General features: G+C 48.1%; 1 protein-coding gene across 13 annotated transcripts in view; it reads left to right on the top strand.

The window, feature by feature from the left end:
• Nucleotides 1–13,444, top strand: part of LOC105910399 (pleckstrin homology domain-containing family A member 5) — a 102,704-nt gene that overhangs the window by 71,740 nt on the left and 17,520 nt on the right. For 8 of the 13 annotated variants that reach the window (XM_031565268.2, XM_031565271.2, XM_031565270.2 and 5 more), the window contains 7 exons: nucleotides 358–430; nucleotides 3,091–3,191; nucleotides 4,749–4,864; nucleotides 6,870–7,448; nucleotides 9,019–9,535; nucleotides 10,030–10,113; nucleotides 12,103–12,222. In XM_031565268.2, coding sequence (XP_031421128.1) covers nucleotides 358–430; nucleotides 3,091–3,191; nucleotides 4,749–4,864; nucleotides 6,870–7,448; nucleotides 9,019–9,535; nucleotides 10,030–10,113; nucleotides 12,103–12,222 — 1,590 coding nt within the window. Of the gene's footprint in view, nucleotides 1–357; nucleotides 431–3,090; nucleotides 3,192–3,472; nucleotides 4,286–4,711; nucleotides 4,865–6,869; nucleotides 7,449–9,018; nucleotides 9,536–10,029; nucleotides 10,114–12,102; nucleotides 12,223–13,444 lie in introns of those variants that run through there. The other 5 variants (XM_031565279.2, XM_031565274.2, XM_031565273.2 and 2 more) reach the window with 3 other exon arrangements.

Raw genomic sequence — 13,444 nt, 5'->3', positions numbered from 1 at the left:
AAATATGTCTGTTTGTGAAATCTGTGCTTGTGTGTGTGAGCCTGCATGTGCCCGTGGCCCTGTCCATGTAATGCCAACAGACAGGCCACCAGTGACCTTCCCCTGAGGTGTGGTTCAGGGTTTTTAAATAGCATGCCTGGACGTCCTTGGAAGGCGACCATCACTGGATTTGAGACGTATGCGTATGGCTCCCAGAGAGAGCAGGAGTTTGAACTGTGGAGATAACAGTGCTCCCAGATATCACATGCCCCCCCCCACCCCCGCCCGTCGCCTCTGTGTCACTGTTCACTGTCAGAAATAAGCGATCTGCCCTGACCGACCGTGTCTCTCTCTCTCTCCCCGCCTTTGTCTCTGCAGGACAGCACAGGGATGAAGCTGTGGAAGAAGAGGTGGTTCGTGCTGTCTGACATGTGCCTCTTCTACTACAGAGGTGAGTGCTCTACGCCCCCTCACACACACACACACACACACACACACACACACACACACACACACACACACACACATACATACACACACATACACCATGCTTGTCTGTCAGTGGTGCTGAGTGGAAACAGGCTCTTGTTAATGGGGGACGAAGTTGTCTGTCACAAGCTTTATCACCCTTCCTCCATCCCCGACGCACCAGTGATTTATAGCCACGCTGTTTTCACCCCCAAAACCAGCTCTACCCTCCAGTTAATTGTGAGGCTCAAAAGGCTTGACGATCCACAGTTCTGCTCAGCGTCTTGCAGACTCCCATATGGCGCCTCTGTGATAAACAACAAGCCATCGGCCCATGGTGTTATTAGGCCGAGTGTCTTGAACTCTGCATGCCAAAAGTGAAGTTAAGTGTGTTTATGTTTTGTTTGGTTTGGTATGTTCTAAGCTAAACATGAAGTGTGTTGGAGGGGGCTTTGAACCTTCAAAGCATTATCACTGGAGCATCTTTAGTGTCATAGGAATAAGAATTTCAGCTCTTGCGAGTGGCTTCAGAGGATTATAATTGCAAGCCGCAGGTGATTATCAGTGGTTGTGATGCCTGGGGAGCTCCCATGATGTATAATGAGATCAGTTGAGATCAAGATTCTGATTTAATAACGGCTGTATGAACCACTAGAGCGCTAAGGCATGGCCATTAGATCAGATTGTCCCTTCATTATTCCTGGAAGAGGTGTGATTCTGATTCTGATTCTGATTCTGATTCTGATTGCGTCTGAAAAAGACCCTCTTTGTTGCCTATCCATTTAATCTTAAATGTTAATTGTTTAAAAAAGACCAGACATATTAGGTGTTGCTTTGGTAATCTTTTTCAAACACGGCGCACCATCATGTGATACAAGGGCTGTTTCGCTAATGATGCATTGCTCTGTATTCATCATTGGCTGTTATCAGCACTGTCTGTCGTATTTCACATTAAGCATGGAAAATCAAAGTCCATTAAATCAGATGGAAACACCTGATCCAATAGCAGTGACCCCAGGTGTACAAGCAGCACTTGCGAGCAGCACAGAGTAGCCTGGCGCTCGTTCCAGCCAGCTCCATATATACATCGGTGCTGGACATTGACGGGGCTTGTTTTGGCCGACTGCCCTCCGCCGCCAATTTCAGACGGGATGCGACGAGAGCAAACACAAAACTAAAGGCCATTTGGACCAGTCGAGAGCGTGAAGGTCATGAACCACACTCAAATAACCCATTCCTGCTTAGTTTATTCAAACTGTGCTCCAGCGAGAGCTATGAGCTATGCGTTTGAACACACTGAGAGAGAGAGAGAGAGAGAGAGAGAGAGAGAGAGAGAGAGCCAAAGTGTCAGTCAACCGCAGGTCAGACGTCTGTCCTTTGCACAGCTGCAGATGTCTCTGCTCACATTCTCTGTTGGTTTTCAAGGGCAGTCTCTAGGGTCTTCTGTCATGAAATATTATGGTGTGTCAAACCACCTCATGAAGTATTTATTTATTTATGTTATTCTTTTCATATCTGGGTATTTTCTGTTTAGGTTTGCTATCAAATTCACAGTAAGTTGCCCATCAAATTCAAGCAGTACAGTGTAGCATAATAGCTCAAGTAGTACAGTGTAGCATAATTGCTCAAGTAGTATAGTTTAGCACAATAGCTCAAGTATTACAATGTAGCATATTAGCTCAAGTAGTGTAGTGTAGCATAATAGCTCAAGTAGTATAGTTTAGCACAATAGCTCAAGTATTACAATGTAGCATATTAGCTCAAGTAGTGTAGTGTAGCATAATAGCTCAAGTAGTATAGTGTAGCATAATAGCTCAAGTATTACTGTGTAGCATCATAGCTTAAGTAGTATAGTGTAGCATAATTGCTCAAGTAGTATAGTTTAGCACAATAGCTCAAGTATTACAATGTACCATATTAGCTCAAGTAGTATAGTGTAGCATAATAGCTCAAGTAGCAGAGTGTAGCATGATAGCTCAATAGCCTCCCATGCCATCTTTCTCACTCGCCCTTTCTCTGCGACTTTCTCTCTCTGTCGCCACACTGTGAGCACGGGAGCTACAGATGGTTTGTATCAAATAGGGGAAATAAATATAGTTCCTGTGCAAGCGCTCAAGCTTATCCAAGCCTGTCGGAACATGGCTGAGTTCCTTCCACTGCCAGTATAACAGGACTTTGTCCGAGACATTAGTGCTTATGTCTGATCGCCAGCCATACTCATTCCTCCAGATCTAGCCTATATCCTTCCAGAGCCTACCAGAGCCAACGAAAGCATCTCCATTCGCCCTTAGTTGTGTGTGTGTGTGTGTGTGTGTGTGTGTGTGTGTGTTTCTAATGTTTTGCTGAGGGACTGAGCGCCTTGAGCGAATAAATGTTTTGAAGGGAATGATCTTGATCACTGCTGCGGGGGAAAACAGAGTACAGATTCCTAAACAGAAGCCTGAGACGGAGCTTAAGGATTGCTCGCATACATAAACAACACACTTCTGCTGCATGCAGGGAATTCTACACCACCCCTTACACACACACACACACACACACACACACGCACACCCACGCGGTTTGCTTTTCATTTTGTTGTGTTCTCCTCTCCTTTCTTTTCTGATTTGTCTAGTTTGACTATTTTGGTTTTTCTCTCGACAGATGAGAAGGAAGAAGGGATCCTCGGCAGCATTCTTCTGCCCAGTTTTCATATTTCTCTGCTGTCTGTGGATGACCACATCAACAGAAAGTACGCTTTCAAGGTCAGTACCGTCTGTTTTTCTGCATGCTGGTGGCGTGGGAGGCTCCTGTGGTTGGGGCTGGGGGGGGGAGCGGTTGGGGAGGGGGGTCTCTTGTTTTCCTTAAAATGATGATAGGCCGCGGAGCACTGTGTGAAAGGCTGAATTACAGGGAGAGAGGGAGAGACGTGGAGGATGGAAACCAAATGGGCAAGAGCAGGTCAAGGATGACTTTCAGGCCAAGTATCGCTGTCCTGGAGCAGAGAGAGAGAGAGAGAGAGAACCCAGAGAAGGGAGGGAAGGAGGGAGGGAGGGAGGGGCGAGTGGTTTTGGTGCTGGTGCTGCTGGTAGTCTGGCAGGAGTGCCAGGTTTGAGTCAGCGCTTTAGCCAGGCGTTCGTGTGCCAAGGCATCTCCGAGGGTCTTTCACCTCAACGGTTCAGGTTCGGGGCCTGGAAACTGCACACTGCAAAAACAGAGGAGCAGAGCTGGCCATTGCCAATGACAGCCACAAGCGCAGACACCAAGGAGTCTGCAGAAGGACAGACTTGACCACAGAGCCCAGAGAGAGAGGGAGAGGGAGAGAGACAGAGAGAGAGAGGGGGAGAGATTAGGGAGGAGAGTGATTGAATAAACAGTTTGAGGGAGAGGGCTTGGCATCTGTCTGGCAAACTCATAGCGCTGATGACAATAAAATCACAGTAAAATCTTGGGAGAGGGTAGGAAATGAAATGACGCACGACCTTTGCAGTGCACAGTCTTTCATGAACTCTCGTGCACCTCCCCTTGTGGTGACCGAGGCCCCAGTCAAAGGGCCCCTCCCCCTCCTTCCCCCAACCAACTCAATTGTCTCCTGTCTCCCCTGAGGACTGTCTGAAATGAGAGACGGCCTGAGCTCATTTGGAATGGAACTTGGTAAACAGGATATTGTGTAGACTTACTCAACCTGTTCTGTGTCTTGTTTTTTTTTTTTTTTTTTTTTTTTGCCCAATGCAACGCACTCACTCACATGTTCACCCCTTGCGTTCTCTCACAATGACCTGTGTGTGCCTTTGCGGTGGGAGACGGACCTGACCGAAAGCGGCATTGCGGTTGTTGGAGCCTGTGGTACTGCAATTAGGTAAGGCAAGCTTCATTCTGCTCTATTAAAGCCATCAGCCAGGCCTCTGTGCTGGAGAATTGTATCGCTTGTATCCTATTCCCATCCCTCAGCAGTTGTGTCCTGTTGAGGTGACTTTGCATCGCAAACTCAACCATGTAAGCAACTGGCTTTGTGTTTGCTCTCGGGCTGTTCGCAGAGCCCTGAGAATGATCTAGTGACTTCTGTGTTGCCTTTTGTCTGATTTCCCCATGTTTAATGTTAATGTTATACTGAACCTTTTCCCCCCTTGAAAGGTTTTGGATCAAACGCACTAATAACAATCCATTCTCCTTTCTCTTTTCTTGTTTTCTATCCTACTTTATTTCTTTCACCCCCTCTCAAATTCTCTCTCTTTTCCCCTTTTTTTGGCTTCTCTCTCTCTGTTTTTCTTTTTTTTCCCTGCAGGTTGCATTTCTCTGACACTCTCCTTTCACCAAACCAGGCTGCACACCCAAATATGCGCACCTACTACTTCTGCACCGACACGGCCAAAGACATGGAGTCCTGGATGAAGGTGATGAACGACGCGACACTGGTGCACGCCAACCTAATCAAGAGGTGTGTGTGTGTGTGCTTGTGTGTTTGTGCTTGTGTTTGTGTGGGTCGGTGCGTAAGGCATATATTCCTCAGTCAGCCAAGCTTATCACCAGTTACCCAGCATCTGTGCATTTGAAGTGTTGAGCCGTGTCGACGGTCTGTCAGGAGGATTCTGTGGGTATTGCATCAGGCTTGAGTTGTGATGAAAGGTGCATGACTCCTAACCAGCTTCCAGCTCATTCTTGTGGTAGCCTTACTCACTCACCAGAGAAATTGGGAGTCCGGTTATACCAGACTCCACGACTCTACTCTTATTTTAACCTTGATTCGAGGGATCAGCATTAAGTCAACACCTCCCTTCCCCCAACTCTTCACGCCGTAGTGAAACGCGTCTTCGAGCCAAAGCATTTAATTTAGCTCCCTTCTCTCTCGCTGGAGCGGGCCCTCTGTTGTTGGCTCGCCTGTGCGATCCCCGATGCCAAGAGCTGTTATAATGCAAGCTCATTGACTTCAGCATATTTCACTCTCAGGGGGGGCCTGAGAAACGCTTACACCTCACAGTTATATAAGCGGCGGTGTTGTGCTAGCCTTTAAAAGGTGTAAATAATGCATAGTGGGACTGCGCTGGTGGAGGGGGGTGCTGAGTGGAGCGAGTGCAGGAGTGCCAGGTAACGGGGAAGGATGCCAGAGTATGCAGATATGTCATCTGAAGAAGGAGACTGGAGCGGAACGATGGTCACCTGGCAACCACCGTGTCATACTGTGTCTCTCTTTTTCTCTCACAATTTCTGTCCATGGATTTTCTTTCAGTCTCAGTCTCTCTTTCTTTCGGTCTTAGTCTCTCTGTCTTCACTTTCCCCCTCCCTTTCCTCTCTCTCTCGCTTTCTCTCTCTCTCTCTCTCTCTCTCTCTCTCTCTCTCTCTCTCAAACTTCCTTTCCCCTCTGTCTCTCAGTCTGTCTGTTTCTCTCTCTCCCCCTGTCTCTCCTTTCCTCAGTCTCATTCCCTTTCTCATCTCGCTCCACTGTCATGAAATCCGAAGGGATAATTGTCACTGGAAGCTTAGAGAGGACTGATAGTCTGGCTCCCTGCTGGAAACGCTTGTAATTGGCCGGCGGGGCGAGCGCAGCTCAGCGAGCGCCCATGAGCTCATGCGGGTCTGAGGTTTCACAAGGCCCCAGTGTGTCTTTTACTGCCCACTGGGACACATGGGAAATCCATTACCCTCAGCCCTGCACATGAAACAGCCCAGAGACATGCGGAAGGACTGGGGGGGGGGGGGGGGGGGGGGGGGGAGATATACTCTCTGCATGCTTGTGTCCGCCACACACCCCCAGGTCAGTCTCAAAGCCTGTGCCTTTTAAAGGCCACTGTTTCAGTCTGTTTGGAAATAGTGATAGGAAGTCTTCCCTTGAAAGCAAGATGCATAACAAAATGTATGGGCTATGTAAAGAATACTGCTGGGTACAGAACCACTGTTAATGATTGCTGGGGCAAAAGAGAGAAAGGGTGAGGCTTGGAGAAAAGGAAAGGAAAAAAGAGAGAGAGAGAGCGTGTGTGGGGCTGTTAAAGAGCAGATGCAGGAAGAGAGCAGAAAGTGTCGATGAGAGAGTGGGCTTTATTTGCAGAGCCTCCTGTCCTGTGCTAATGGTAAATAGTGACAGGTGGAGGGGCACTGGGTCTCCCCTCCGGGGGATCAGGTTGCAGTGTCTCGCCGTCCTGTTGTCTCCAGCAGCACAAGCTCAAGCAAACCCCTCCCCCCAGCGCCCTGCTAGTGGTTACCTAAATGAAAAAGCAGCTGAGCCATGGCCCCTGTGAGAAGTGTCTTTAAGAAAAGCTGCTGTCTGCGGGATGGCGTCCAGCGTGTTTTATTGAACTAAAATCCGAGCGGCTGCCAAGGTTTCACGACCCTTCTCTTTCCCACGAGTGGCTTGATGTCTTTCTTTCAGTAATTGATCAGTTCCTTCTTTCTTTGACCCCCACCCCCACTCCTCTCCTTCATCGGTCCCCTCCCCACATGTCCTCCAGACTGGACCGGCTGAAAGTGGAGCAGTGCGGCCCACAGGACGTGCTGAACAACGGACCCAACCACCACCACCCCCCACAGCAACCCCAGCCCCAGCAGCAGCCCCAGCAGCAGCAGCAGCAGCAGCAGCAGCAACAACAGCAGCAGCAGCCTGAGCAGCCCCCTTCCCAGCCACAGTGCGCAGACCAAGTGAGTGACAGCGGGAGCCTCGAGCGAGAGCGTCCTCCGCTGGAGGAGGACCAGCGACACCACGACGCTGAGCGCTACGGCTTCCAGACGGACGGCGGTGACCGGGATCGGCCACTTACCAAGATCACCGGCGCACGCATGCAGTACCAGCAGCCGGCCAACGGGGGACCCAACCAGACCCTCCAGTACAGTCCGGCCCAGCTCAACGGCACCGGTGTGGCAGAACGGGGTAGCCCTGGAGAAGAACTGGGCAACGGGCCCTCCCAGAGAGCGGGCGCCCAGACGCCCGTGCCCGAGCCCCAGAAGGCCCTGCAGAGGACCAACTCCATGCAGCAGCTGGAACAGTGGGTCCGCTCGCAGAGAGGGCGTGGCCAGGACGACGACACCAGGAGGTGAGGCAAGGCAGGACTGTGTGATCCACGCAGGCCTCTGTTTTTGTGCTCTTACATGGTAAAGGGCTTGAGGTAGTTCATGCAGCAGTGTACAAACGTTCATACTGTTGCTTTAAAGCAGCAGTAAGGTGTTCTGGTCTAAAGTAGCACGCCTACTAGCTACATAAAATGAATGAACAACCTTTTTTACATTTACGTTTCGGCCGACAGAACCACATAGTAAATGGCCTGGGTGGTTAGTGGGAAAGATGGGTTTGTTTATCTGTCCATCACATGATCATATATCACTGAAATTAATTTGAAAATTAATCAGAATTAGTGGCCTATAAAAAAAAGCTCAAAACTGGCAAATGGACTGTTGAAATGGTGTAAACAAACAAGACTTTAAGGCATGTAACAGAGGATTTGTTGTTTGTTTGTTTGTTTGTTTTGGAGAAAGGATGTGTCCAAGGAGAATCGTTCTGCTTTCATTTCCCTTTAGTTTATCCCATATTCTATTCAATACATCAGACAGCATGAGAAAGTCCAGACAGGCTTTCATGCATGCTTCAGGTGCAGTAGTACTAAGTGAACACAGAGCTCAGTCGATTCTTTCTCATTCTGCAGATTGAAATGACTGGCTGTTGAGAGACAGACATAAGCTGATTTTATTTTCAGTTGATTCAAATCTGTCTCTCAAGGTGCTCTGCAAAATGTGGTGTTGAGCATTTTTATTTTATATAATGTGTCTTTTAATAACTCAACTCCTGAGAGTATTACCTTGTGTTTCTAGTATACCTTGGTGCAGCACTTTTTTTAAACAAGATTTGTTTTGTTTCAGTTGCTCCTACAAAATATATATTTTTTTCCTGTCTCTTGAACTAATGAAGTGAAATGTTGAGTTTTCACATAGCGTTAGCTTCATGCCATTCGTTTTAAACTTTCCTTTGCGGTATGCACTGTGCTCATTCTCTTCCAGCCTATTTTCCCTCCTTGTTAAAATCTGATTGGTCTTTGTTTGTCCTACAAACCCTCAGCATTATGTCCTGCATCGTTATGCCCTGCCACAGCATACTACCAATCATTCCCCAATGATTTTGTAAATCTTATTCACGAGTCAAAATCAGATCTCAAAATGCTGACCCTCACCTACAACCCGCTCTGGACGATTTGGCACCCTCGATTTGAATAATTAGCCGGCTGCCAGGGTGTGTAATGGAGACGATGGCAGAGGCAAAATGCACCGCTAAGTGAGCTTCGGTGCAAAAGCGTGTGGCAAGCGAGACTAAAAGGAAGTAAACACCCGGAGGTGATCATTCCAGTGACTGCTCACATCACTGAATCACTCCATCCCAAATTATTCTGAGGAGTAATTATTCAGGGGAGCAGCAGCAGCGGCGGCGCTCATTGTAATTCAATGACTGACAGTCCTTCATGTCACCTTGTGCCAGTTCAAATAAATAATACATTAAGGTGTCTTTGTGTATGAATAATCATCACTTTGCTACGGCGAAGACACGTTGTTTCTCTTAAGCACTGTTTCTTTTTTTTTTTTTTCTCTTCTTCTTTTTCAACCTGCTTGGCTTCTCAGCATCTCCTCCTACCAGACGCTGCCCAGGAACATGCCGAGCCACCGGCCGCCGGTGGCGATGCCCCTCTACGCCGACGGCTACCGCACGCTCCCGCGCAACAGCCTGGCGCGGCCCGACAGCGTGTGCAGCATCTCGCCCTCGCTCTACGACCGCGTGCTGGGCCCCGCGCCTCACTCCGCCCCCGGGGGCATGGAGAAGCGACGCTCCATGCGTGACGACACCATGTGGCAGCTGCACGAGTGGCAGCAGCGGCAGGCCTACACCCGGCCGCCGCACCAGCGGATGCCGCCGCACCAGCCTTACGGCGCCATGCCCAGTCCCAAGACCATGATCAACCTGTCCGAGCACACCGGGCCCTTCATCCCGCCCTCGCCGTCCCACGGCTCGCTCTACCAGGCTGGCTACTCGCCGCTGCACGGCTACCACGGAGGCAGCTCGCGCTCCGAGCTCTCTTCGCCCGTCTACGCCCGCGGGGACCTCAGCATCGACCGCCGCCACCGGGGGCAGCCGACCCAGGTAGGGGCTCCATCCACCCTCCCCTGCCATTCTTGAGAGACACGGCCATGTTTAAGATTGTGGTTTTCTGAATCTGGATTTGTATGCAGACACATTTGGATTTAAACTGTGGTTTATAAACGCCGATCAGATGTCTTTCTGGAAGAGTCACGTTTGCTAAATGCACGGATGAAGTTGCAGATAAGATGACAGCAGTATATTGATGATGAGTTTGCAGTCAGATTTTGAATAGTAGCTTAAACCACAGAAGATGTGGTGAACCAGTTTAAACTGGTTTAATCTAATGTTTCGTGTGGTGGGGCCACAATACAACTATTTTCCGTTCACCCTGAATGCTGTGTTTCAGGAAAGCTGAGTGATGTTTGCTATGTGCTCAAATATGCTTATGTCAATAATCCGACTCCAAAATGATAGACTGATCAGTGCATTTCTGAATATCTGACTTATTCTTATTTTCTCACTTTCTCTCTCTCTCTCTCTCTCTCTCTCTGCAGTATGGTTATCCACCTGATCGTAGATCCATCCCAACAGGAATCCCAATCCAGACCATTACTCCTCAGACACTACAAGGGAAAACGGTGAGCTACCTCCTTCCCTCCTTTTCTTCTCTCCCCTTCTCTCTCTCTCTCTCTCTCTCTCTCTCTCTCTCTCTTTCTTTTTCTGACGCCCTTCCTTGCTTCCCCCCCCCTCTGCCCCTCAGTTTATCCTCGTCTGCCTCTGGCCTCTCTGCAGCAAATGTTTGATATACCACCCTGTAATTTCATGCTTGGGTTGGGCACAGATTTCCATTTGGGTTTAATGGGGCTCTTTCCAAGACAAACCCCCCTGCCTGCCCTTCCCTCAAGCTCTCTCACTCTGTCTGTCTGTCTGTCTATCTGTCTCTCTCTCACTAACCATTTTTTCCTTTCTCTCTCCTACTTTCTATCTGTTTCTTTCTCTTCCTCTCTCTCTCTCTCCCCCCTGCCTCAGTTGACTTGTGTGTTATCCATGGAGTCGTAGCAGTAGGGTGTCTTCAGTGGCAGATTGAGGGAGGGCTTGCACAGTGGTGGTCCAGGGCCTGTCCCATGTGGAAGGAATTAAAATGTGTTTACTCCATAAGCTCTCTTACACTATTCACAGTTACTAAAAGCCGCTCCGTATGTCCAAAGTCATACTCCGTTTCTTTTACTTACTGGCTCATAGGCACAGTTCAAATTAATTAAAGTGTGTCCCTCCCATAGTTAGAACAGTGTCATGAATTTTGGTCATGAATGCTACCAGCATGTGTATTTGCTTGTGTCAGCCATTTGTAGATTGAGATTATTTACTGCTCTTTGCTGCGATCGACCCTCAATCTGCACTTCATGTGTAAGCTCCCAAATACTCCTAAAATGGCCACCTGTAAAATTAAAACACATTCTCCTGAACTCAGGCTTATCATTTAAAGTAAGGCTAGTTGTTGACCCTTCAAGCCGACAAGACTGAGTCTTTCAACACTGTGATTTGGAGAGGCAGAGAGGGAGGACTGACCGTGATCTCCCTTCCCCCCAATCCTGCTGAGATGATGACAATGGAAAACTGCCAGAATGATGGTGTGCAAGTCACAGAGACCTTAGCAGTGTTTACTATTACTGGAGTAGGCTTTTTGAAGAAGGAAATTTGCTACACTTGAGGTAAAAGTTGGTGTGGCTGCCAGCTGGTCATCTGAGATTCCCTACGTTTGAACTGTTGATAGAAGGGGTAAGACAAAATATTTACCTCCGCCCAGGAGGTTATGTTTTCGGTGTGGTGCGGCAACTGGCTTGATTTTCATGAAAGTTAGTGGCCAGGTGTAGTACGGGCCAGGAAAGAACCCATTATATATTGGAGCAGAACTGAATTACAGGGCGGATCCACAAATGTACTTTCATTTTCGCTAATGTTTTGCGAGATACGCCGTTTGGCCTTGGCTGAGGTCGGCACTTCTAGTTGTTTCATGTTTACGTTTAGCGTATAGTTAAAACGCCTTTTACAAAACAATAGTAGCAGCTCAAAACTAAATTTGCAAGTTTGCAAATTGGCTTCATCACCTTATAGCTCACAAACCTGCATACACCATTTAGAGACAGATAAAACAAGCTGAACATCTTCATTTTTAATGTAGAGTTAATGTTTATCCACTTTTGCTGCTTTTGCAGTTGTTGATTTGATCCATTATTAGGTGTTGTAGAGGACCTGTGAGTTAATACTGGTTGCATGCTACCGGTTGGTCTGCAGAATCTGTTTACCTACAATGTTGCAATTTACTGAGCCATTAGGACTGCACCTTCAGGGAAGAATATTACATGTGTCCCGTAGATTCTTCAGCAGTTTCGAAGTTTTCTCACCAAGATCGACTCTATGATCCAAATCTATCACTGTACGTAGATACACCATGCTGTTGTGTGAAGGGTGGATGTGTGTGTGTGTGTGTGTGTGTGTGTGTGTGTGATGCAGTGGTGTTTGGGGCACAGGGGTTTGGTTGATTGTCATGTCATGTCGTGACGTGACGTGACCTGCCGTGCCGTGTCCTGCTCTAACCCCGAGTCCCTGCCCCTGTGTGGCCGCAGCCGGAGGAGCTGACCCTGCTGCTGATCAAACTGCGACGGCAGCAGGCCGAGCTCACCAACATCCGGGAGCACACGCTAGCGCAACTCATGGAGCTAAACCTCGACACCGGCAACCCAAAGGTCAGCCTGCCTGAAAGGGGGCGCCCACCCCCCCCCCACCCCCCTGCACTGTCGCCCCTGGGACAAAGATGCTCGTATTTGTTTACTTACTTATTTTTAATTTGTCGTATTTTCATTTTTAGTTATAAGTTGCTTTATAACAAAGAGCTTGATGCTTGGGGTTGATACTTGTCACATTTTTGCACCAAGATAACCAAGCTGGCCTTTGTGGCTCCTTGTTTGTTTCATTGGCTGGCTCTGCTTGGTTTGTTCTTGACTGGTTCTTGCACGTTTGCAACTGCAGTTGCAAGTGGGGGGAAAACATCATTGTGAACCAGCTTTATCTGTTTTCATTGCACTGCTGATTCCGTTAACCCTTGGGGATAGTCTCAGTCACAAAGCCATGATGGACTTCATGTCTGTGGGTCAAAGTAGTTCGCCGTCAAAAACCAGGAGCAAGCACTCATTCGGTCTTCATATTGAGAGTGATTTGCTGACAATAACAGGCAGCAGTAAGAGCCGAGATGTGAAGCAGCTTACATTGGGGTCAAGAAATCTCACCAGATGTTTAGTGGGAAATCCGAGCGGGATAGCCATGAAGGCAATGTGTGCGAGGGGTGGGGGCCAGGCTTAACTCCATGGCCCGGTCCTAATGAATGTCATTTCAGGATTTCTTCCTCTAAGCACTCTCTTAAGTCTGTAGACTATACGTGATTCGTCTGTGGGAATGTAGGACACCCAGGCTGAGACGCAAAAAAAAAAGTGTTCAAGGGTTAACGGCATCGACAGCATGAAGCAACTAATGGCAACGCAGGTCTCATTTTGACATGCTCATACCTCATGTCATTGTTTTCTTTCGGTTATATTCACTGGAGATATTTTAGCATGTTTTTTGTCGGTTGACTTTTCACTCGAATTGGTTTTCATCAGATTTGTGTCTTCCATGTGTGTTGCCAAGATGTTTTGGGTGTATATTTTTTCCGATTGTGCCATGCGTTTGTGATGCTAACGCTAAGCCTGCACAGTGCCTTTATCTTCATGTCTCATGGAGATGTTGCATCTTGTGGATTTACTGTTCACCATTTTGGTATTGTGGGAATCTACCAGACTGGCAGCAGCACAATGTTCATGTCAATATGCAACTAACTCGAGCATAACCACTGGTCTTGTCTCACAGGTGGCAGTAACTACATACTGACTCATTGTTCTTCGTTGCATCTTTGCTATTTCTTCAGGCTTGTCA

This window comes from Clupea harengus, chromosome 3, assembly GCF_900700415.2.
Source record: "Clupea harengus chromosome 3, Ch_v2.0.2, whole genome shotgun sequence".
Taxonomy (NCBI): Eukaryota; Metazoa; Chordata; class Actinopteri; order Clupeiformes; family Clupeidae; genus Clupea; species Clupea harengus.
The sequence above is the reverse complement of the archived record's forward strand: the minus strand, read 5'-3'. Positions and strand labels throughout refer to the sequence as shown.